The 26,222-nt window shown below is 40.7% G+C and overlaps 2 protein-coding genes across 6 annotated transcripts in view; one reads left to right on the forward strand and one right to left on the reverse strand.

Annotated features, from left to right (window-relative positions):
* arhgap17b (Rho GTPase activating protein 17b) lies at window positions 1-25,316 on the forward strand. 5 transcript variants are annotated; one of them, XM_084926077.1, is made up of 21 exons: window positions 1-394; window positions 4,798-4,837; window positions 13,129-13,233; window positions 14,012-14,088; window positions 14,319-14,430; window positions 14,719-14,795; window positions 14,920-15,022; window positions 15,253-15,321; window positions 15,463-15,544; window positions 16,272-16,399; window positions 16,979-17,090; window positions 17,176-17,257; window positions 17,376-17,456; window positions 18,864-18,977; window positions 19,102-19,193; window positions 20,125-20,260; window positions 21,091-21,369; window positions 21,989-22,113; window positions 22,190-22,573; window positions 23,584-23,635; window positions 24,143-24,242. In XM_084926077.1, the coding sequence occupies exons 1-20, from the start codon at window positions 342-344 to the stop codon at window positions 23,589-23,591; spliced, it is 2,259 nt and encodes a 752-aa protein (XP_084782203.1). In that variant the 5' UTR covers window positions 1-341; the 3' UTR covers window positions 23,592-23,635; window positions 24,143-24,242. The 5 variants fall into 5 exon arrangements, with proteins under 5 accessions (XP_084782203.1, XP_084782204.1, XP_084782201.1 ...); XM_084926078.1 differs by having other exon boundaries at window positions 23,584-23,629; window positions 24,143-24,236; XM_084926075.1 differs by lacking the exon at window positions 23,584-23,635 and having other exon boundaries at window positions 24,143-25,316.
* The window catches only part of slc5a11 (solute carrier family 5 member 11), a 9,312-nt gene continuing 8,404 nt past the window's right edge, over window positions 25,315-26,222 (reverse strand). The window contains exons 14-15 of the mRNA XM_084926080.1: window positions 25,950-26,124; window positions 25,315-25,840 (exon numbers count right to left, since the gene is read on the reverse strand). Coding sequence (XP_084782206.1) covers window positions 25,611-25,840; window positions 25,950-26,124 — 405 coding nt within the window. The 3' untranslated portion in view covers window positions 25,315-25,610. The remainder of the gene's footprint in view (window positions 25,841-25,949; window positions 26,125-26,222) is intronic.

Below are 26,222 nucleotides of genomic sequence, written 5' to 3' on the forward strand. Positions count from 1 at the left end.
TAAAAGCACTTCCTCCTTCCTATCACAGCTGTAGTAGAGAAACCAGCCAGTCTAACAGGAGCGCTGACATTCTTGGCAATGGGGACCCTGAAGGTCGTCCGCCGCTGTTTCTGCTCACTTCCCTGCGCGTCTTAACGGTAACGGCCGATGTCACCGGGTTCAACCAGGAAAACTGTTCAGTTTTTGTGACTAAAAGCGGTCGGAAGTCAGGTCTTTGTAGCACAATGGCTGCGACGTAGCGCAACTTCTTTTTTCTTTTTTTTGGTGGATGATCGACAGCGTTCGTTGGTGCCGCAAACTTTTTTACGGACTTGTAGGAAGAAGCTCACGAGACTTGCAACATGAAGAAGCAGTTTAATCGTATGAAGCAACTTGCCAACCAGACTGTTGGAAGGTAGGCTACATAACATTGTTGCAACGTGATGTCATACATTATTGTGTTAGGCCAGCGCTTCTAATTTATGTCTCCCTGTTGTCATCTGGCTGATTTTTATTGTGGGCGGTGTCGGAGGGGCTGACCACGATTTTGTGTGATTAAAAAAATATGGAGAATTTCTAAAGGTTTAGATTGCAGTGAAATTGTGTCAGAAGCACACAAAGCTTGTCCAGATACCACAATAATGGGTTGTTTGTTTGTTTGTTTGTTTGTTTGTTTGTTTGTTTGTTTGTTTGTTTGTTTTAAACAATACAAGAAGTTTGAAAAGTAGATTGTCCAGATTTGGTTTAAAAGTATGTGGCTGTAACTGTGGGAAAACATCTGAATTTAGTAGCATTAAGTAAGTGGATTCAATGGATAAATGGCTACAACAGATTAAAAAAATCCTTATTAATAACCTTATAATCAAATGTTCTTTTAGATTGTATAATCTATTGAACATAAAACCAATTTTAGATGGGAACAAACGGCTCTCATCTAATCTGCTGTAACAGTTCATGTACTGTCACAGCTATTGCCTTTAATAAATTAATGGCTCAAATGGAGGCAATGAAAGTATGATGTCTTTCTTTAAATAGAGAAGCCCTGCTTAGGATGCATGTGATACTATCAAAACATACAAACCGCATACAATAAAACAACAGTGGCAAATATTAATAAAGAGGCATCACTGTAAGGGATGGAGAGACTTAAATATATGCTAAATAGATAAATACAAATATTTCTATTTGCTCTCTATATTGCACTCTTTTAGTGTACTTGAAGGAGGCCTCGATTCTGAATTCACTTTTGTCATCAACACCTATTTAATTAAGTCTGTCAACAGTCCCCCTTGCCCTTCTGTGGACCCAAGAATGACCCCACCTTTTACTGCACTATGTACTCACATGTGCAGTGGTATATGTTCAGTTACAGGGTAGGATGTGCTCACACGCATGTTACCTGATGGGTGTTGATAGGGCAAACTACGTATACCATCCTTCTTCCTGCGTCTCTGATTCAGTGTCTCCATTTATTGCTGTATTAATTAACCAGACTGCTGTCGATTAGTTTCCAAGTGATACCCTGCAAGTGCTGGCCTTGGATTCCTTGCATACATGACTCCACATGTTGTTGTGTAAGAGCAGTAAAACTCAACTGAGCAGGCAGGATGACAGCTTGCATACTGAAAGGCAAAATAGTTTTCTTGCACACACCCACTCTGGATTACTGCTGGGCGAGTTTAACATGCAAGAAATCCTCGGGTGCCATTTATACCACAGCTTAAGTAAGAGTGGGTGGGAGCTAGAAAATAAACAAAAAAATAAAAAATCACAGAAAGCACTCAAGTTAAATTAAAGTTAAATGTTTTAGGCCTGGGGGTTGGGGACCGCTGATCTAGATCATAAACCAGTAAATCTGTGTCCACCCACGTGAGAGTTTGTGATGATTTGTGGTTTTCTATTTGGCCCAGGAAAGGCTGGACACACAAACACACACACACACACACACACACCGGTTTTTAGTTTTTGTGGAGTAAGCATTTATGTAGCTGTTGACAGCAGAGGAATGGCAGGGTTCGGGCCGCCATGCAGCCACAAAGTCGTTTTTTATAAAAGAGGAAGCCAGATTTCATTTGCATGTGAATAATAAGAGGAAGCGATTCAATTTAGATGTAGTTGCATTGCGGTAGAAGATGGCAGGGTAGCGTGTTTTTATAGGACATGCTTACACAGTGTCCTTTACCAAAACTGAGTCAGTGAAACATGATATGATCCATCTCTGCGAGCAGCTTTTAAGATTTTGTATGTTTGTTTTGGTCAGTTTTCCTACAGGTGCATGTTTTACAGTTACAGTTGTCCTTCACCCTTTTTTTTTTTTTTTTTTTTTTTCTTTTTTTTTTCCAAGGTCCGGCTCCAGCTGTCTGTTTTTTTTTATTTTTTTTTATTTTTTTTATTTATTTATTTTTTAAGAACAATAGCTTCTGGCTAGAGCCAAGCTGCACTCCACTCCAGTTCAATCGATTCTAATTCCGTGTTGATAGGAATCTAAAGATTGCTCATGCAGCTTTTTCCTTCAGAGACAAGCCTGTAAAGTCTAATGTTTACTGGCGTCATATGGCTCCATGTGGAGGTATTCTAGCTGCATTACTAACCATGTTAATAAATGGCTTGTTTTCAGTTTCTGTTTACTTAATACATTGGGGTCACTGACTTGTATCCATTTGTCTATATTCTATTTTAAATCAGTTTCTTCTGTGTTTGGGTAAAACCATTTTGTAGCTAGGACATCTGATGCTGACTATGTGGAATAAATTGGCAAGAAAAATGCACACATTTGTGTAAATATCTTTGTGAAGACACTGACTGACCCTCACGCTAATCGTAACATAAATATAACATTAAAACCAGTTCTTCACCCTCAAGCAGGCCTTTAAAGAGATGAGAAGATGTAAGGACTAACTAAAAGGTCCTCGCTTTTTCAAAATGTCCTGACTGCATTGGTTTTAAATCTCAGACCGGTCCTCATTAGGATGCTTTGACAAGTACACCTTGAGGTGTGTCCCATCATCCAGACCCTAGAGATATTTAATTAAATGGAAAATGGAGAGGCATATATGAGGTACTTTTTCTGGTCTTACTGAGCACATTCACTCACACAGCTTCATTCTAGAGACACTGCTTTGCAAGACGGTCCTGGGCATTACCATAGACTAATCTTCCTACACAAGCACAGGGAGAACATGCAAACTTCTCACAAGAAGGGCCTACTCGGGTTTGAACTCAGGACTCTTCTGCTGTGATCCACTGTAATGCCTCACATTTTTATCTTCCACAGACTCTCGCACTAATATCTGAGAGACTGCATATGGAGTACTGAGCAGCATAATTAGCAGCTCAGAGTAAAAGTTGTCTTCAGAATCATTCAAAAAATTACTTATTCATTTTATGCTTTGCAAAGTTTTACCAATGTGAATTGGTCTTATTTGTGATCTGAGCTCGAGACAGCAGACAGCCACCACAAGCAGTTTCGCTAAACAGTGAGAGTATTTCAGGCATGAGTGAGGTAAGCCTGTACTGCATTTTGAGAGTGTAATGTGAAGATCTTATTTTTGTGTCCCACGTCAGTATTGGGTAATAATTCTTGCATGTGAGCGGATTATTTTATCCCCTGCAAGGTGTAAATCTACTGTGTGTTTCTTGGCTGGTGCTGTTAGAGGGTGGGGACAGGCCTTCAGAGATTTGTGCATAAATACACAACATCTGTGTATGTGTTGATGGATTTATTGACGGGGAGACCAATCACTCCTTTGACAATCTCACCAGCTGAGCGAGATGTAAATCAAATGGCTAAAGAACAGTTGCTGATGTTTAAAGGGTTTGGCTTTTTGTCAGCATTTCCTAGAAATTTGGGAGAGCTGTTGTGCCATAATATTTTCCACAGACTCTACTACAGTTCAGCATGTATTTGGTGTGTTTCAGAAATCAACAGGCCACCTGGCAACTTCCTCCTCACTTCATAGAAAAAGGCACACCTTTACGTGTTGCCATAACAAACACGGTGCAGATGACACCTGGGGAAGTGTGTTTTTTAGACCTGGAGGGGGATCAGCATTACATTTATGCATCGATGTTCAACATGGTTGTACAAATCCAGTTCAGTTTTAATTTGTATAGTGCTAATTTACAAAAACAATCCAGTGAAGGTGGTTTTATAGTGCAACGTAAAGACCCTACAATCACACAACCTTCTATGAACAAACTCTTGGTGACAGTGGGAAGGAAGAACTCTTTTAACTAGAAGAAACCTCCAGCAGAACTAGGCTCGGGGAGGGGCTGCCTGGGGGTACCAATAGTAGCAAATAAGTATATCATTATAACAACTGATTGTAGATTTCAGCTTATTCTGTTCACTTACTGCAGGCATACAGCACAGAGTGCAAACTGCAGACTGGTTGTGCTGGAGATTGTGCTCAACTTTGGTGGTCTGTAGAGTCCCAGAGTTTATTTAGCAATAGAGAGCTGTACACAAAAAGCAATAAATGCACTATACATAAATAAGTACAAGTGCATATAATGTCAGCATCACTAGTCTCATATTTCACCAAAACCACCAGGAGAAAAAGGAGAGGAAAAACCCAAGCACAGCTCATAACAGGCCAGTCAGGTTAACATGCCTGCAATGACACTGCGTGAAGGAGGTACACCTGTTTTTACTACAGTGAAGCCTGAGGAAAAAATGAAGGCAATGCCGGATAGTCGTAAAATGCAATAATAACTCTCTTGTGCAAGCTTTTTGTGTCTCACCTGTATTGCTGTAGGACACAGGTGTGTTCTGTATGTCCTCAGTCTTTGACCACTGGCCTTTGTTTCTCTTCACAGGGCTGAAAAAACTGAGGTCCTGAGCGATGACCTCCTGCAGGTAAATCTTATCTTCTCTTATTTAAAGGGACTTTACATCCAATAGTTTTTATTATCTTTAAAAAATTCCATTTGGCAGTCTAATGAGGGGTGGGCAGGTGATAAGCATTTATCCTCAAATGTGAACAATGCTGTTTTTAATGGTGGTAACTGCGTAGAAGAATAATAAATACAAAGTCTAAATGTCATAGAAAGTTTTCTCACATCTGTGGTTTAAGAGACCTATATACTGGTGCAGCTGCATATTTCAGCAAACTCAAGTTTATGCACATATACAAAAACACCCTCAGGATGTGACATGACTGAATGTTTTTTTTAGTCCATGATCTCTGAGTTAAATGGCTACCAAGCAGAGTTATAATAGTTTTGTATTTTCTTATTAGTTTTTTTTCTAGTTTTAATTTTCATCCGTTTGAAAATGTTTAGTTTTACTTTCATTTTTATTAGTTTTAGTGTTGATCCATAATGTGCTATAGTACTGTAAACATCCAGAGTCTAAATGAACATGTTTTCACATCTAGTTTTAATTTTTAGTTTAGTTATATGTAACTATAATAACCTTGCTGCCAAGCCTACCTGTGAAAGTCAATGTAACCTTCTTTATTTAGAAAAAATGTAACAGTGCTTAAATGTAGTGAATTTGTCTGCATGATGTTGCATAGGCAACATTAACTCAACCACTCATTACGCCCAAGCTATGCAGAAAATCATCTCAACACACAAAACGTCAAACCTTGAAACAAATGGGCTACAGCATCAAACCACACTTGTGTGCCGCTCCTCCTATGAGCTAACTGAAACTGAGGCTCTATCCATCCTGCCTTGTATTAACAGTTCAGGCTCCTGGTGATGGTGTAATGGTGTGGAGGATATTTTCTTGGCACGCTTTGAGTCCCTACCTTAGTAATGTCCATATGCGTAACACCATAGCGTATCCATGTCCTGTTGGCTGCTTCCAGCAGGATAGCTGTGTCACAAAGCTTAAATCATCTAGTTTCTTATACATGACAATGAATTATGCAGTCACCAGATCTCAATTCAATAACGCACCTTTGGGATGTGGTGAAACAGGAGATTCGCATCATTGATTTTCATGTGACAAAACTGTGTGATGCTATCATGTAAATATGGAACAAAATCTCTCAGAAATGTTTCCAGCCCCTAGTTAAACGTATACCATGAAGAATGAATGTCATTCTGAAGGCAGTTTCTTAATATGACTTCACATTTAATTTTCCTCAAATCTGTTAGTTCAGTAAACTCCAGGGCCTCACTGGACTTTATTGTTGAACCCCTATAAGAGTTCAGGTTTTGCCCACAGCACACGATAAAATATGTTGACACTGTGACTGGGTATCTGCCACCTATATAAGATGTCCTGTTCACTGCCTAACCATAGCTTATTTTATGTCTGCATGTAAAACCGGCTTGTTTAGATATAATTTTCTGGTAGAGTAAAATACGGAAGTTATCAGAAGACTTACAAGCTCCTCGCAAAAGTTCTGTTAAAGCAATCATGCCTTTACGCCTTTGTTGATGCCAAATCTGTCTGCAGTCTCGGAGTATAACTGCTGCCATTAAAACTTTACTGGCTAGTCTTTCATTCAGCATTGCCTAGCCAGCTCAAGGGTTTGGCACAGCAGAAGCGCCTTATGGTTTTCCACTCAAGGCAAGCTCTGGCGATTCTCTGTTATCTTGAAATTATACTTGATGTGCACTGTAGCGCTGTGTGGCGGAGGGGGATGGGGAAGCTCTGGCTAGTGAAACTGTGAGATCACTGTTGGGAAAATGGTGTGAATAAATATGACAAACTGAGAGGAATAATTCATGTTCAGGGAAGAAAGCAACTTTTGTGGAAGAAGGTAAAGATGAAGGCTTGATGGGGGAAAGACTCACCAACCCCCATTCTGTCATAGTTCTATGATAGTTAGCAGCTGACTGCTGAAGCCCATTCACACAAAGTAGTGCATAAGACACATTTCTGATTGATCATCGACCTGCGACCTAGGGTGCCCTGTGCACTCATAGAAGTCACTTATGATGGAAGATGGTGTTTTTGTTATGGATAAACCATGATTGGCAAAGGCATCAAATAACAGAGTGACAGGAGCTTTCTGCTGCGTTAGGCATTCCTTAAGCTCCGGCTCTCAGCAAGGAATGTAACTGGCAAACAACGAGCGTAGTGGAAAACTCATGTCAGAATCTGTTATTTTTTGCAAATAACGAAGACCTCGTATATACGCAAAGAGTCTGTTTTCAGATTTGCTGCCTGTTTAGTCATCTCCATACAATGTGTAGCTGCTGCACTACTGATTCACATAGCAGTGAATCAGTATCACCATTGTAATTTAATCACACTGCCTGGAAAAGTTTTTTTTCCCTCTTTCCAAACATGAACAGAGAGAGAATAATTTTTCCTTTCCCCCTCCCCACACTCTTCCACAATTGCCTTCCCTGAGAAGTTCAAATTGAAATTTGACTCTATATGACTTCTAGTCTTTTCCATTTTTCCATAGTCGTTTGCATTGGCTAAGGCATTCATCTTGTTTGGACACGTCCTGCTTCAGAGGGGGAGTTGAGGCGGCTGTCAGACTGGATTGTATCTCTGCTGCCTGATCTCACACTAGTGAGCATAACGTGTAACAAGCAAGTGGCTACCAGTGAAACGGCTGGTGAGGAAAAACAAAACTCAGGAGTCTCTGTAGAGAGTTCTCCAGCCGGTTGTCTTATCTTGGGATAAAATAACTAAATTTTAAACAACTCCTTTACTATTTCATCACAAGCTAAATGCTGGAGGAAAACTGTCTTACCACTTTGTCATATTTCCAGTCTAACGTAAACAAAACCAGTTACTTACAGACACATTTAAAGGACAGACACGTTTTTCTCACATAACTTGTGAGGCTACTCCTTTCAGTCAAACATGACACTTTGTTTTGTTTTTGCATTAAAGTCTCAATTCGGCTCAGTCATCGGCTCGTCGAATAGTAAACCGGCCTGCCAACAAGGTCAGCCACAGCGTCACCTGTCAGCCGGCAGTTAACCAGCCATTCAGTCCAATCCAGAAAACATGACTGCATCCTGTGTGACTCACTAAATGTTCCATGTTTTTTTTGTTATGGAAGGTCAGAGGTTGTCGGCTCTCTCTATTCTGATTTCATTGCTGTTTAGGGGGGGAAAGTTGGCAAGTAGACTGTAGGACTGTAAACCTTTGGACAGCAAGTAACTGGAGAGTGGAAGTGCTCATTTCTGTTCTGTTAATTGTCTGTGCGTGGGCTTGTTTCTGCCTATGATCAGGGAGTGTTCCTATCTTTTTTTTTTTTTCTTTTTTTTTTTCCAACTCTTATACTTGGAATCTCTCTGTTTCCTTAATGGTGGCTCTTCCTGATGATCCTACAAGTTTCAGCCCTGAGACAAACTTATTAGATTTTGTTACCACACCATTTATTATTTTAATACGGTTCCAGCCCGCACATAGCTTGTCTCTGCTGTATTACCACTATAAAGAGTTAAAGATATGCACATCTCATTTATTTGTAAAAATACTTCAGAGGGTTGTATGAAAACCCTTTGTCCCCCTTTGCAATTCCAACAATTCCAACTTTACCACTTGATGACTTAGGCATGCTACTGAAACCTCCATTTAATTCCAATATACTGTGTAAGTCAATTTGCAACCCACCACCATCATGTCTGTATTGATAAATCCCATATCTGCTGTCCTTGATGCCTATTCTGTGCTGTAGGGATCTGTGCTGTAGGGAATCTTAGCAACTTCCTCTCATATTCTCTCTCAGATCCGATATTACGTATCGGTCCGATACTGACGTAAATTACTGGACCGGATATCGGAGAGAAATAAAAAAATGTAATCGATCCATTAAATATCAAAAAAGCACCTCACAAAACTTGCGACATGGCGTAACTCGGCTCATAACCGTAGCACGTCGCAGCAGTATGCCTCATGTGATAGAGCGGTTGTGTGTATTTGTAGCCTCGCTAGCAATGCGGCATTTCATCTCCGAGGAAGTTATCCCAGAGAGAAGTAAAGCAAAAGTGTAAGTTCATCTCTGAATGTTTGTAAAGCATTCCAGCGTTAAGCTTAACAACCGATATATGGCGCGAGTGCCTCTTCTCTCCCTCTCCTGCTGCTACTTAAATCATGAAACTGATTAATGATCAGCTGATCGGCTTTTCTGTCCTGAGTCCGTCTCTCTTGTTTGTTTATCGCCCACTTCTCGCCAGAAAGAGGAAACCAGCGGCTGAACAACAGCAGCACGTTTAAGCTTGATAAGCTGTTGTTAGAATTTATTTAATATTACTTTCTACACCAGGATCCTTTTCTACGTAGCTGACGGCTGGTAACTGTGCAGGGGCGGATCTAGCAAAGTTTAGCCAGGGGGGGGAGCGATAGGGCATTAACAGGGAAAAGGGGGCACAAAGACAAACTTTTCTTTCTTATTCTCATTTAAAATGTCTAGCTTTTAATAAAAAATTATCCGAATCTTACACCCAAAGTTTTAATCTGATGTAAAATGTATAGAAGTCCATTACTGTATATAGTAACTATTAAGTCTAATATACCCTAGTAAGCTATAGTACTTTTTCCTCTGGGAAGGTACCATCTGTGCAGTCTGCAGTTCTGTTGAAGAAAGATGTTCAATCTATTTAATTATTCTTGAAAAATAATTAATTTCTGTGCATTTTTTTTCACACTGCATCAAATTAAAGTTGATTACGTCAATTAAGCATCATGAGGTGGGGGGGTGGTTCCCTATTTTTTTTTTTTGCTAATAGTTTTAGAACCCTATTAGTTAGGTTGCTTACTCTTTAAAATACCAGAATAGGAAGGATGGAGTAGGTTTAAGTTTATTAGATTGATCAGTATTGCTGAACCATGAAATATTTTGGGTGCAGTGTATTTTTTGCATACAGGTATAACAGAATAGCTTTAGTGTTGTTGTTTGTTTTTTTTTTTTAACTTGAGTATGAATTTATACAAAAAGCAGCAAGATATTAAAAAACACAGTTTTATTGATTAAAAAACACACTATATCGGATTCATATTGGATTCATATCGGTATCGGCAGATATCCAAATTTATGATATCGGTATCGGACATAAAAAAGTGGTATCCTGCCATCTCTAGTTCTGATCAAGCAAAAGAAAAGTTTGTGGGGTTTTTGTGAAAAAACACTTTGCACTTTTTGACAAAGTATTGTATAGACAAGCTTGTAGAATATCTTGAAGTCTGTCCCAAGTTTATTTTGGTGTGCTCTCACAAAAAATAAGTCAATAAATAGAACCAAATGCTCTAATAACACTAGTACTGTGATTATCCAGTCTTTTCAGTCCACAATACCGCCCACTTTGCAGTCACTCAGGTCTTTTTCTTCCTTTCTGGCCAAAAGTGTTGGAAGTCTGGATGCAGTTGAACTGGAATCAGCTGAATAGTGAGTGAATCAGTTGGATCCAGGCAAGGAAGCCAAGTCCAGATGTGGTTTGGCATGCTGCAACAGCTGCAGGAAAGGAGGAGCAGAGTAAAGGGAGGGTGGAGTAAAGCTGTACAAGTGTATGGGAGAGACTCAAGCAGGGCAAGGAGATCAGTGAATTTGGGAGGATGAAAACGAAGGAAGAAGATGGGATCAGACAGCAAATGAGCAGCTCTCAGATCTAGCGCTGCAGCTAAATATTTATACTGAAACAGGAAGAGGAAGTGGATACTTATGGCAGGCAGCTAGTTGGGTGAAATATCAGCATGTTTCAAACTCTGGAGAGGAAAGATTTCAAGCCATCTAAGTTTATGATTTCATAAGTCTTTTAACTTTCATTCAAAACTGCTCAGTGTGTTTGTTTTTTAAATTATGGCAGACGCATTATCTGCTAAAAGACACTGAAGTTATGTTTTTACAGTTTGACCATGTTGGTGATTATGCAAGCTTCAGCAGATTATAATTTTTTTTTACTTCACATAACTGCTGATCATTTACAGAGTAAATTCTCTCTGTAATTGCCATCTTTAGCAGACTTTTCAAACCCACATCTGGAAGAGTCAGGAACTAAAAACTCAGCAGAGCACAGTAATTCTCACAACGTCACTAAAGGTACCTGAAACTCTGCACTGGTGGTGCATTTGAGGACAGTCGGACAGTAGAGAGTTATTGGGCCAGTTATCTATACCAAGTGATGTAAAATTCTCCTCCTATGTTTGTTAATTTCTTTATGTTTGTTAATCACTAATAATAGTAATTGTAATAGTAACTGTAATAATAAAATTGTATCCACTACAAGTTTCTAAGCAGATTTTCCAGAAAATGTATTGAATGCAAATGTGTATTTGTCTGTGGGAGATTTACGTCCTAACCTCTACACGGGGGATACCAAGGCGTTCCCAAGCCAACCGAGAGATGTAATCTCTCCGCTGTGTCCTGGTTCTTCCCAGTGGGACATGCCTGGAACACCTCACCCAGGAGACATCCTGGTCAGATGCCTGAACCACCTTAGCTGTCTCCTTTTCTACTCTGAACTTCTCACCTCATCTATAAAGCTTTATTTAGACTTCTGTGGGAAATTTACGTCCTAACTTGCGTAGTAACAAAAAACTCCTTTTATCCCCACACGGCAACCTTCCACGCAACCCAAGTGTTTTGTGGTGTCTGTCGAGCCGATGCGTAGTCACAGTTCTCGGGATGGGCACATCAGGTTACTTAGAAGGTTGTGGCGTAGGGCTAAAATGGGGTTCTGGTTGTGGTGTAAGTTTCGACATAGATCTGGCGCAGAAATATAATTCGCAAGTTGGGGTGAGCCCGGCCACCCTTCAGTGGAAACTCATTTCCGCCACTTGTATCCACAATCAAGTAAGATTCTTGGTCATTTCCCAGAGTATGTGACAATAGGTGAAGGTGTGAACATTGATCGACCAATAAATCAGCTTGGACTCTCTCTTCACCACAACAGACAGGTACGGCATCTGTATCACTGCAGCTGAACAAGTCTTAACAAGACCCCAAGATAAATAAACTCCTCCACTTGGAGCGATCACTCTATCCTTTGCCAGCTGAGAACCAACAGACTTGGAGGCGCTAATTTGCATCCCATCTGGTTCACACTCGATCACAGGCCGCCCCATTTTTAGACTCGAGGTCATCGCTCAGTGACGCTGACAAGACCAAAACCAAATACTAATAGAAAAAAGGCACAAGAAAATATACAACATAAGAAAATCTAGTGTATCATATTTGGGTCTCGCCACGCCCAAATACAACTTCAAAAGTGTATTTTTGTAAGTTCTTCACCAAGTGACCTGACAGCCTCGATACCCACAAACCACAGTCTCCATCAGTCCATCGATATAAAGTGTCTGGCTACAGAGGAACTCTCAACCTGATTTCTGGGACATGATAGTTTTTTCTTGGTGACTCAGTTACCGAAGGCCACAGTCCCACCCTGTTGCTGGAAAAATGAAGCAATAAAATACAAGATTACTGTCAACTCAAAGTGTAAATATGTGTTGGTAATCCTGCTAGGTTCTTTGTAGTTGCAGATCACTGTTGTCTTAATTTTCAGCATTTTTATCCAAATGTTGCACATGCTGTCGTATTTGGTGATTGTGTTTTTCTTGGCTCACTTGTGTCCTGTGCACTCAGGGCCACCATAGAGAAAATTAGTCAAATCAGTTGGGAGCAGACAGCAAACGATGGCAGAATGTGGAATTGTTGTTGCTGGCTTCAAGCCTCTTAAAATTAAACCATTTTGTCAAGCTACAAAACGTATAGCATGCTATAGGGGGTCATGGAAATGTGAGTGAAAGAGAAACAAAGACATCGAAAACCACTGGGAAAGTGTGCTTGATGCCTTCCATTACCAGTAGCTCAGGCCTGCAGTTAGACTGATGCATCTGCTTTCTTTGATAGCATCTCTCGCTTCCTGTTGTCGGTAAAGACTTGCTCTTGACTCTGATTCCTTCCATCTGGCTGTCAGAGCTGCACGCCGTGTAACAGAATTGGACAAACAACCTACAACTGCCGTCATATTTCAAGAACACTAGCAGGGTGGAAAATATGCGAGATGAATGTGTGCATGTGTAGCATCTGTATTTTGATTTGTAGCCCTCACCTGTGTTGTTTCTGCTGAACAGGAAGGTTAAACGGTCCATTACACTTATTTCCTTCATCCTTGTTTAAATCAGTTAGCTGATCTCTTCCACGGTAGACCTGTTTTGCTTGTTCTAATTTGATAACGCTGCATTTTATCTTTTTTTTTTTTTCTTCTTTTTTTTGTGTGTGCCCACAGATCGAGAGGCGGCTGGAGCTGGTTCGTTTGGTGTCTCACAACACGCACAAGAGGCTGGTGTCCTGTCTGCAAGGTCAGCTGGGCACAGACACAGAGAAGAGACATGTAAGAGGCACCTTTTCTTTTTTTTTCTCTGTCAGATTTATTCCATCATTTAGCTTTTTCATTTTCACTTTTTCATCCCATCATTTTAGCAACATGCCACACTTTGGATATGGCTTCATTTACAAGAGCATAATTAGGATGAATCACTGTGACAGCCATTCTGAACTAGGGCCCTGCTATCATGTGTTTTTCTTATGTAACACATAGATATGACAGAGACTCTCCTTCCAGCTTCACTATCACCATTCAGCAGACCCAGCCCAAAGGCCAATGAAACTGACGCAACTCTGAAGGAATCCCTGTTACGTTGTCGTACTTTGATTACTTTTCTAAATTAAGTCATCTTGATGGTGCATTGTTTGGCACTCCTGCAGGCAAAGTGAAATTAACAGATAAGCCAACGTGGTTAAGAGAAGCAAAAAAATGATTTTAGCCCTCTATTCCTGGATCAGTTGTCCTTAAACTGTTGGGTAGAGCCACAGCAGGGTATAGATAGATAATGAAGGGGAGAAAAAAATAAGCTGAAGCTAAGCTGAATTGGGGAGGGGGTTGTCTACATGTTTCCTTGATGCTGTAAGACCTGCCTTTATATCCCCCTTTTCGCAAATTCATATTTAAGTTAAATTTAAGTTAAATATATGATGTATTTGGTATTTTGGTGTTTGTGCAACTAATTTGAGTCGGATCCAAATCAGAAAAGAAAACATGTCAATGAAGTGAACGTTATTAAGTAGACTGACCTGCTTTCTTTCTTTTCTTTTTTTTTTTCCCCTTGTAGAAAAAGCTGCCTTTGACCGGGCTGTCTCAGACCATGCAGGAGGGCGGCAGTCAGCTTGGAGAAGAGAGTTTGATTGGGTGAGTTTCCATCGAAAGACCAGTTTCAGCATCGTTTAAGTTGAAAATATCACCTTCAAAATGGGCAAAATTGGTGAACAAGTAAGTGTTTATCAAGATCAGTGTAAAAGTATTTAAATAAAAATGGGATGTGGGATCTAGCTGAAGCTCTTTACATATGTTTTACTCGCTGTGAGGAAAAGTAGTGATAACTGGGATATTTGCATATATGTCTCTGTGCATGTGAACAGCAAGATGATGGATGTGTGTGGCGAAGCCGAGGGCAAGTTGGCTTTTGAGCTGCTGCAGCATGAAATGCAGATGGAGAAAGACATTCTGGATCCTCTCAACCAGCTGGCAGAGGTAAAAGCTCATGCATACAACCATTGATTGGCTTCTTCCTTTTAATCCCTTTAAAATCATGCGCTATATTTTAAAAACAAAGACCCAGCAGCTGAGACATCAAGCTGAACTTTGTGTTTGTGCCAAATTCAACAATGCCTTTAGCAATGTTTTGGGTTCATTGCTATTCTGTATCTTTAAAATTGACACAAGGTTCTCACAGGAAAATTGCTCAAAAGTGCTCATTATACCTTTTGCAGTGCATGTGTAGTCATGTCGTTCTCATGGTTCCTCTTGTTTCTCTCACAGGTAGAGATTCCCAACATACTGAAACAGAGAAAGCAGCTTGCTAAGCTGGTTCTCGATTATGACTCGGCTAAAACACGGTACATTTCCACACAGCCTGATAACAATTTATTTATTTTTTATTAATAGTCTTTGTATGGCTCCAATCTTTCAAATGTTTCCACTAACATGGCTGCGTTACTTAAATAATCCTTTGTTCTGCAGGTGGTTACAGGCGACCAAGTCCACCAATCCAGCCATGGCAGCTAAAGTTGACTCGCTCAAAGACGAGATGGATGAGGCACTCAATAAAGTAGAAATATGCAAGGTAGATTTCATGTCGACTCTTTCCCATGAGGCTTGCTGCATAAGGTTAGGATCATATTTGATGAACTGGCTGAACAAAGAAGGCTTTATAAGGGGGAATAAATCAGGACACTGATGCTATGCACATTTTTGGACCGAGTAATTAAAGCTCATAGCTTTGTCATATCCATGTCTTCGTGAACAGTTTCTCATTGTTTACCATACACGTCATTCTTTTGTCATTTCATACAGGACCAGCTCTCTGCAGACTTGTACAACTTTGCTTCTAAAGAGGGAGACTATGCACGCTATTATGTGATGGTGAGTGCACCTCAGTTTACTGTTAATGGAAATGCAAATATGGAACGTTCCACTGTAACACAGTTACTAGGCGATGTGTGATAACCAAGTTCACATTAGATTTGGTGTATGTGGTTTTGTGTGTGTGTTTCTGTATAACAGTTATTAGAGACCCAGGCAGAGTACCACAGGAGGTCTCTGGCAGCTCTGGAAGCAGTTATACCCAACATCCAGACACAGCAAGGTGAACAATAAGACACAAAACATATTATTAAATATGTAAATAATATAAAAACTTAAACTTTGCTTCTTCTTTTTGTTGCTGATCTGCTGGTTTAGGGTTAGAGAAATAAAGAGTGGCTTGTCATCCTGCTTAACAGTTCTCACAAAGGACTTCACATTATAATTGTTTATTTTGTGGTCCCTTAGCAGGGTGTGCTGTTATAAATTTTGCAGGTTTTCTGTCTTATTGGCTGGTATATATCACAGACTGGTGTGTGTGTATATTGGCCCCAAACTGTTGAATTTGTTTATGACAAGAAGCTTTTATCTCATTTTTCGAAGTGCACTGCTTATTGCAACATAGTGAAACGACTCACTACAATTACATCGTCACATTAGAGGGGTTTTTGGGTTTTTTTTAAAGTGTGTTTATATGAACCTTAGAATCAGCTTTCTGATGTAATCTGATTATAGATTTATTGTTTGTTTGGCCCAGATTTATCCGGATGAAAGCCAGGATAACCGGATTTCGAGTTGGCTTTTTACGTTTTCATGCACATGACAAAAGAGCAATCGTATCACACAAACATACCTGCAAAGGCTTCATTTAAAAGTCTAAATAAAGAATGTGGTATTGCTGTTGTCAGCTGTAGAACTATATAAAAATTGTGGAAAGCCATGAAGTTAACTGCAGACAGTTAGTGAAACGAGTGCCAACGCAGAACATTGCCGATGCTTGTCTCACCTAGACTCCTGGATGGAGAAGCCGGCATTTGGTACGGCGCTGGAGGAGCATCTGAAAAGGACCAACCGTGAGATCGCTCTGCCGATTGAGGCCTGCGTCATGATGCTGCTTGAGACCGGCATGAAGGAGGAGGTACGGATGGAGAGATGGAAGAAGAAAATTGGAGACTTTGCTAAAGTAGGGCAAAGTTGAGGGTTAATTGACCAGAATTTGGATTAAATTTGTACCCATAAACCTCCTGTGTGTTTGAACTGGAAGGACATGTGGGTCATCTGGACTGCGTTTTAAAAATGATGGCATGTAAAGTCTGGAAACATCTGTAGCCAACTTGAGGTTAGCCAGTCTTTGTCCTGTGGGAATAAAACCTCTGTGTGTGCACACACAGGCATCTGTTACCCATTAGTATGATCGCTGTTGCACTCTTGAAATGAAACGGTATCACTAGACTCCCCGTGAAGTACGATTCAAGACATTTCTAAATGGAAACAAACCTCTTCTTGCTATGCATCCGTCTGGTGCTCATCCTGAAAGAGTCACATCTCTGTTGGTAGCAAAAGCATTTCTCTTTACTTTTGCAGACATTCAGTACTCGATTGTATTACTTCTTCTTTTGTGTTACCAACCCAGACTCACTTCTTTAATTTTAGGAGAGAAACAGCCTCCTGTAACCAGGCACTCCTGTGACCTTGCTCTCCCTTATTTTCTTTCCAGGGTCTATTTAGAATTGCTGCTGGAGCTTCAAAATTGAAAAAGTTGAAAGCAGCACTGGACTGCTCCACCTCACAGCTCGAGGGCTTCTACTCTGATCCCCATGCCGTGGCTGGTACTACTTCTACAAATCCACAGAAAGTAAAAACATCAGCTCCAGGTCTTTGTCTCATGGCATATATTTTGTTTTTGATACACAGGAGCTCTCAAGTCCTACCTCAGGGAACTTCCTGAACCTCTAATGACATTTAGCCTTTATGATGAGTGGATACAGGCCTCCAAGTAAGACACTGCACACAAAGACACGACTTCTGTAATGTCCTGTAAAACACTTGTGCAGCACTAATAAACTTTAGATTCATGTGAAGTATGTTTGCAGTAAATGTTATTAATGTTTCAGTACCTTAGACTCTGACAAAAGACTTCAGGCCTTGTGGGTGACATGTGACCATTTGCCAAAGGCCCACAAAGCCAACTTCAGGTACTCTATATTACTCTTTTAATTACTATCATTTATGCCAGCCTTATTTTTTTTCTTTTTTTCTTTTTAAATAACGCTGTTTTTTTGGTTTGTTTTTTAAATTTAACCTTTTTTGTACATGTTTATTCATGTGAGGAATTGACCAGATTTTGAGCCATCCCTCATTTCTTTATATATTGCCAGAAAAATGGAAAATTGGAGCTCTAATTAGCAAAAGATAAAGATATCATCATTATTCTTGAACAGTTCAGTCTGTGCTCTCTGAGAGTTCTTTTTTTTTTTGCCATTAAGTAGTCTTCAGGAATACTTCTTGAAGGACATTCAAAGCTCTTCTTTTGATGCTGGCTGCCTTTTGTTCTGTTCTGTCAACATGATGTCTGTGTTGAGGTCCAGGCTCTGGAGAGATCAGTCCATAGTTACACTGTGTTTGTTCTATCCAGGTGTGGTTTTCCTGCATTGGCAGCAGGTTTGAGATGATTGTTATGCGGAAAAATGAAGCCGTTGGCATTTGGGCACTTTTCAGCTGGTATTGCATGTTGGATCAAATCTGACAGTGCTTTTTTTTTTGTATTCATAATTCAATTTTGGCAAGATCTCAAACACCACAGGCTAAAATGCGGGGCCCCAAACCACAACAGATTTTGCAGTGGATTTGTAAGTGAATTTCTTGTATAATTTGGCATACCTCCACATATTCCTCCAGTTTGCCTTCTTTAACCCACCCCACTTCCACTGAGACCATTTCTGATGAGACTTTAATGGACAGTAGGTAAATCAAATGAATGGGACAGATGCATCGCTCAGATGCTGCATCAGGTCTAAAAACTCTGCTGGATTTTTTTTTAAGTAAATAGCTCTTTGAGAATCATCTTTTTGGTTAAACAATGGGAATAAATTGCCTTTGCAAAAGTCTGCTGGTAACAAATTGGCTTTACAGTTACAGCTTCTTTGTTAGGTGCAAACACAAGTGGTTGTTTCTGTGAGTTAAGCACCTTCTTTTTCCCCCCCCCCTTTTTTCTATGTCAGACTGGTTCAGGAGTCAGAGTTAAGTGGTTTAATACGCTTAATAAAAAAATGAGTGGAAAAAATCGCAACATTAATTTAAAAAATGACAAGAACATCTGGCTCCTTGAAAGCAAAATACTTAGAAATGAGGGTTGGCTCAAGACTTTTGCACAGCACTGTAGCTGAAAAATAGGTGCGTATTTCACCACTGTACCAGATGTTACTTTGATGCTCTAGTAAACCAGTTTACTGGTTGAGCCTCTCAGGCCACATTCACAGCAAGGCCATAACTTTCTCAAGGAGTCAGAAGCCCACCAGGTTGGGGACAGTGTATGATTAAAGGTGGGAAAAATATTTTGGAGATTTTTTTGTTTTTTAAGGCAGTTTGTGTCTCCGTTGTAGGTATCTGGTGAAGTTCTTGGCTAAACTGGCTCAGGACAGTGATGTTAATAAAATGACTCCCAGCAACATCGCAATAGTCCTGGGGCCTAACCTGCTGTGGTCGAAGACAGAAGGGTGAGAATGTCGTAGACTGTTCACCTCACTTTTATGTCATTATTCTAAAATGCAAAGCGCGTCGTTCTCTTAGGCTGACTGACCTTCCTCCCATTCTTATCTCCGTCTCTGTGCTCGTACTCAGGACGCTGGCAGAGATGGCAGCAGCTACATCTGTGCATGTACTTGCCATCATTGAGCCTATTATCCAACACGCTGACTGGTTCTTCCCTGAAGGTGAAACACTGTTGTTGTATTTGCAATAATTCTCCTTCTCTCTGTCTGTTGTCTGGCGTGCTTATTCTCGATGATATAATCTGCCTGAACTTTTGAAGCGTGTGGTAATGCGTCCGTTGAATGCTGCTGCAAAAGATAATATTTGCATAAATTTCCTTTGTTGATTTGTGGAGTTTGCCAGCACTTAGTTTTCATGTAACAATGTTAACGCGCAGGCTCATCCTCTGTGGGTTGACAGTGGGTACTTTGAAAAATGTTGAAGCTCATTAAATTCTGAATAGTAGCTGAAACGGTTTCTCTCCACATTAGCCAGCAAGGCTAAGAGTCTGTAGCCATGCTCGTGGCTCTGTAGGATGCGGCTGAAGCTCAGAGCACATTGTTAACCAAATTCTAAAATTAGCATGCTCGCGCTGATTTTGCACGGATAATTTTACCCAGTTCACTATCAAAGCTCAGCTTTAAGTTGTTATGATGATGAAATCCCCAACTATAATTCAGTTGTGGTTTCTATAATGAATTTACTCTGTAACAGCTGAGCAGAGGGTGCATTTTTAAAATAACTTTACTGAGCCTTAAAGAAAAGGATGCAGAGTCTGTAGGTATCTGCTAGTCCTCATTTTTGCTAACTTGAGTGACTATCTGGAGAAAAAAGGCTTGCCTTTATAATTATTGTGTGTTGCTCTAGTGAGGGAAATTGCAGTATTCTGTTTGTGTGTTAGTTGGCACTTATTAGCTGGTATGTGTATAAGTTATACACCTGTACGGTCTCATAGAGTCAGCTGATTATAGCACACTCTACCATCTCTTGAAAATATCATGGCTCCAAGTGGCCAGTGAGTGATGTCACAGAGGCTTTGTGCATCTTTTGTATACAGTCTTCTTGCAAGCTGTAGGTCATTTTTAATTTGCTTAATTTGCTTCTGTCCTCCAGAGGTGGACTTCAACGTGTCAGGCATGTTCTCCTTGCCCAGCCATCCACCCACCCCGGACCCCGAACCTAGCCTGGACAGGAAACGCCCCGGCAGTATGGGGCAGGACGGGGACAGTCACACCCCTCGTAAAGACAGGTACCTGTCTCGTCCCAACCTCAGCCTCAGCCTGCCCCTCACCCTGCCGTCCCGTCCCAAGACACTGAGCAGGCAGGAGTCGAGGGGCCCAGCGGTGTCGGCCCTTTATGTCGTGGCCAACGAGTCCATCACGGTCACTGAAACGCCCACTGAAGATCTGCCCAGTCCAGACTTCAAGGCTGTGCCGCAGTCTAACGTAGATCCCACGAATCCAGTTACTAATAAGTGAAATAAGGGAAATGATGCTTTGTGTGATTTGTGCACTACATTTGTTGTGTTTTAAGCTAATCAGTTATATTTTGCTGAGATTCATCCGTAACATGACCATAACATTTATGAAACACAAAGCCTTTTTAATAATGTTTGGGAATCCATTTTTGTCTCAAGTTTTTATTTCTCTTGTGTTACTGTTGTATACTCTTGTGTTATCTCCTTAATTTCCAATTAAAGCTTAGGTTGCACTGTAGGTTGCTGGTTTTATGTTTTGCGTGGGCTTGCATTTTTGTCATCTTTTTTTTTCTCTATTTCACCTGTCGCCGCATTAATGTTGCAGTTCAAAGTTGTTCTATTTTAAAGGTCACTCATGTGGTTTTATGTCCTCTTTGGGTTCTTCTTTCTGAACCGGTTTCGTTCCACTCAGGAAGTGGCGTCTCTTTCTGTCTCGACATCACAACATCTCTCACTGCTCTCGCTGGGTTCTTTCGAGGGGGTTTTTGTTTTTGTTTGTCGTTTTTGTTTTCCTCTGTCTCTGAGTCTCTTGCTCCTTCACTCTTGTCTGATGGCCTGTGGTTTGCCCTCCTGAACACTCTCCCCTCTCCCCCCCTCCCTAGCCCTGTTAACAAACAGCCGGAGCCCGCTCCTCGCAGAACCAGCGTCTTAAATAGAAAGCAGTCACCACTAACCTCACCCACCTTCCAACCCCCATTACCCCCTCTGGAAGCCGGGACTCCTACACAGCTCGAACCCCATCCTCCTCCTCCTCCTTCAGAGGCTGAGCAGCCTGGCTTGAGTGTTGCTGGCAGTGGTGGTGGTGGTGGTCTGGTTGGTGGGGTCCTGGTAGCCACAGTGCAACATCAGGTTGTAACCCAGCTCAGCACAGAGGAGAGCAGGTAAGGAGTGAGCTGAGGTAGCACCGGTACTCCACTGCAGCCAATCATCCGATCCGGAGCTCGCCACCCTTTGTTTGCCATGTATTTGATTAATTTGATTTACTGGACGTCACAAAAAAAATCATGAGCATAAAAATGTCTATAATGTCTGCAAGTATTAAATCTGCTTCATTAATTAATAATGTAAATAAATGAAAAACACTGTTATGCTTTGCACAACTTTCCCCCTGCCCTCTGTTTGTGATGATCAACAGAACTCTCGGTTTCTGTTTATAAAGAGAAGCTGTCTTTCCTTCCTGTCTGCTCATCTGTCTGGTGGTTTAACAACTTTGAAGCTTTGAAGACTTTGTTTTTATGCATGCGTCTCATTACTGAACACTTGTTCCATCCGCTGAATGGACTTCTTTCATGATTTTTGCATCCCGTGCTTTCTTCGTGTGTTTATCGATCCTTTTGAGTCATTCTTTCTGTAATAACCTAATCAAGTATAATTATTCTTTGAATGGAAAGGTGTGCAGTTGGTTTTATGCATGAGCACTGGTGCTGCACTTGATCCTTGAATGTTAAGGGTGTATGACACGGAAATGGATTAATAATTGGAACTGTGGTGTTTTCACAGCCCAGCCCGTGAGCACATGTCCACCCCGCCTCCGCAGAGGAATGGTTCAGCGGTCCATCTCGCTGTAGGAACCCCACACCCTCAGGGAAGCTCCAAAGGGCATAGTCCACACATGGTCCGCAGAGGTGAGGAAATCTAAATCTGCTATTTTAGTGGTTAATATAGCAAATGAGATCTAATAAGTACGTTTTCCCTCTGAAGGCACCAAGAAGCAAGCCCCAGCCCCACCCAAACAGGCCAGCCCGTTCGCCTCTCAGCTCAGTAACACCCAAGCACCCGGTTCCCCGCAGCACCCACCCATCACGCCCCGTCGTGTCCACAGCAAAGATGCCCTAATCCAAGCTCCGAGCCATCCACCCCCACAGCCGCCTACACCCCACCAAGCCCAGGGAGAGTCAGAGCACTCTCCCCCTAGCAGTCCCACCCCTCCTGACACTCCGCCACTCTTCCACTCCGGATCTCTCCCTCGACCCTCGAGGCCAGCTCCAAAACCGAAACCCCGTCCCAGCATGCCACCGCCTCCGCAACCAGCAGCAAATGACAGCGGCAATGGCATGTGCAACTCGGCCTCCAAGATCATAACAGGTAAACCAGTCTGTGTCTCAGTTTCTTTTTTTGTATAAAATTAATATACTATACTAAAAATATTTTATACTAAAATACAAATACAAAGGTTTGCATCATCGACTTAAATGGTGTCAGCAATACAGTGTGGCAGAAATCAACTACTGCAACAAAAACATTGCTAAATTAAGTTGTATGTGTACATACAAAGCTTTAACCTCTAAACAGAGTAATCGTTGATTTGGCCACTTTTGCAGTGCAGTGGTTGCAAAGATGTGTGATTTTTTTTTTTTTTTTTTATATATATTTTTTAAAATGTATTAATTTATTTTTTGTTAACTTTAAAAACTCCACAAGGGTCGTGCATTTGAAGAGCTACCAAGAAAAAATACAAGAAGAATATGCAAATTAAATATCAACAACAGTACGGTGATAAATTTGATGTGACCCCAGATAATAAACCACATAATAAATCATTAATCTGAAATGATCATGTAAATAACTGTAATGCAGTTGTAAAATGGAGTTCAATGGGATCATGAATTATAATGGTGTGAAAATGGGAAGTAAAACTACAGTGCAGTACAAATATTGAAATGTATATCTGCTAAACTGACCTCCGATTAATGGTGAAGTATCATTTTAACTTAACATATGACCACTTCCACCATGGTTACACTCCACCTTTGAAAACAATATAGATAAAAGGTAATTGTTGTTTATTCAGACAAGTTTTTGAAGTTACCAGATCTACTGAAGAATAGATGTTTTCTTTGGTGTTTTTTGTTGTTGTTGTTGTTTTGTTGAAATGATTTTCTTTGTGCAGACATTCCCATTATTGAACTCACTCACTTGCTGGCCGTCTGCTGGTACTATATTCACTTCTGTTATTGAGTGATTTCAGCTTCTTCTCGGAGCAGTGCTATATTTAGCTCAGTGGCTTTTGGTTTCACTGTCTCATTTTTGGCTCACACACTTACAAACGAGCTGTGGTGATCTGATGCATGACGGCATATGTGTAAATATTGCAGATGTCTGAGCTGCGGGCCTGCCTGTAAGATGAGCTTTGTAAGGCAGGTAATGGTAAGGATCTGATTGGCTGATGCATTAACCTTGGTCTGTGTGTACTGCATGTGCATCTGTCTGGGGGAGAGAAAAGTGGCGTGTGTGGGCGTGCACATATACATTTATATGTAGGCTTGGTGCTTTTGTCCTAGGCTTTAGCTATCCTTTGCAACAACACTAACATGCTTGCAGTTTTTTGTATTTGTAGTTACTAACAGACTGTGTGTGTGTGTGTGTGTGTGTGTGTGTTCGTTCTCTTGAACAGATTTTTTTTTTTTTAATAATTTGCATTGCATTTAAAGATTAACACACCAAGGAAACTCTCATGACTGCCACACCAACTAAAGAGTTACTTAAGTAGTGCTGGTTAGAATAGATTTATTTATGAGAGCAATCCTTGGTGTCTTGCTGTGTGTGCGTGTGTGTATGTGTGAGTGTGAGCTCCCCGGTCTAAAACTGTGTGTCTATATATGGTTTGGTTTATTGATTTGTTTGCTGATTGGTTCCCTTCAACATCCTCTCCAGAAGGAGGCCTGGTTCTAAAGGGGATTGGAAGAGCCATCATTCCTGAGGTGATTGAGGACGAAGAAGGGGAAAGCTCTGCTGGTCAAGAGCCTGCCACCGCCACTACTACCACTAACACCCTCCCAGCCCTGAACCCAGACCCCAGCATCCAGACAGAGAGCACCGCTTTTTAAAGTCTGGGCTTGACTGTTTATGATCAAACAAAAGACGGGGTAACTCAAAATGAAATCGCTCCGGCTCTTCAAGTACCGCTCACATGATGTCAGAGTGTCGCTGGAAACGAATGGCTGCCTTTTCCTCTGCTATACTGACTCACACCAGAAACCTCATCTTAAGTTAGTCGTTCAGACCACAAGGCCCTGTCCAGCTATCACTTTCCACATTAGACTGCACATTAAACGGTTTGCTCCACATACTGCTTGGGTATTCTCTGATTGGACTGCAGGGCCTTGTGAGGAACAAGGTTAGCGGGGCTTTAACATAAAACCTCAGCAATATCGCAGCTGGCTTCAGAATGCTGGTAAAGTTTATCTTTTTTTTTATTTTTTAAAACTATTACTATTAAATCTTCAATTATGCAAATACTTCTTTAAAATGTGAATCTGGTTTTACCACATAAACCCAAATAAAGAAAAAAAATTTCAGTGAGTAAATAATTCCCTCATGTCCACAGCAATACTATGAAGGACCAAAGGAAATGACTGTTAGCCAAAGCAAACTGAGTTCAAATGTTGAGCCATTGTTATGGTTGCTAATGACCAAATATTTTAGTGTGAGTGCAATATAACAGTTTCTCTTCCACTGCTGTCCCATCCCAGCGTGCACACTGCCATTTATTAGTTATTCAGGGCAGTTTTCAGTTTGAATTTTCTTTGATTTCCATGGACCTGATTCACAAAGCTGACAAAAATATAACTGATTTTTTTTTTTCTCCTGCTAAATGTAACTGATCATTTTTCTATCACACTCAAAAGCTACGACCAAACTCCAGCATGTGATTAAAATTTGTAGAATTTATTATTTTTTTTTTTTATTATGGCTCATTAGCTTTGCCTTATTTTCAGCTTTTTTTTCTTTTCTTTTTTTGGTTGTTTAAGCATTTTTATGGTGGTTCTTCTGCACAAAATGCACTGCGCAATGCGTTTTTGATCTAAATAAAGATTGTTCAACAGTTTGTTTTTTTTTATCTTGAATGATTTTTTTTATGTCAAAATATTATTGCTCATAAATGGTCTCTTCTTTGGAAAAGAAAAAAACAAGTTGCCTGCACTCTGTCCATTACTTGAGGGGTTTTTTTTTGTTGTTTTTTAAGCAACAATTGACATGGCATTTTCATATGATTCGTATTACAAAAAGTCAACCACATTTTTATAATTTTTAAGATAAAACTTTACAAAGAGTGAAAAAATAAAACATTCAAATCTCTACAGTCTTTCATGCAGCCCATTCTTTGTCCATTTACTGCCCATCAAGCCCAGTAACCAATGATAAAGGCGGTTACAGAGAGGCAAATGATGAGGTTTGCATTAACAATGAGTCGTAGACAAGGCTTTTCCTCCAGAGAACAGATCGTTTGTTCAGGTGCAGGAAGCGGAGCGGGATCAGCTTCCTTGTTCCGTCTCTCCATCCCACACAGCCAGTAGAGGGCAGACATCAGCTTGGACTGACTGCGTACACTGCTGGCAGACCATGCTGAATCTAAAGGGTTAAAAGGAGAGAGGGAGAGGAAAAATAACTTGGAATTGTCTCATAGATGCGTTGAGCTGAAGAGTTGCCAAATGGAAAAGAGAGCAGAACAGAGACCCACCTTTCCTGTGATGACACGCTTTTCCATTGCTGCTTCCCACCTCTCTCCCAGTGGCTCCCACATCATCAGTCTGAATAGCAATTACATCTAATGTTGTGCTGCTTTGCTCTGATGCAAACACCTGCTCTCGAGGCTTCACTGGGTCGAGCCTTGTGAACCATGTGAATCGACTAATCTGTTTTTGTTTTTTTAATGAAACAAAAGTGACAGTCAAACTTCCTGAGAGTTAAAGAAATCTATGTATTGTAGAGAGGTGCGAATTACACTACATAT

The sequence above is a fragment of the Perissodus microlepis genome, chromosome 4, assembly GCF_051167445.1.
Source record: "Perissodus microlepis isolate ML-2025 ecotype Zambia chromosome 4, ASM5116744v1, whole genome shotgun sequence".
NCBI lineage: Eukaryota > Metazoa > Chordata > Actinopteri > Cichliformes > Cichlidae > Perissodus > Perissodus microlepis.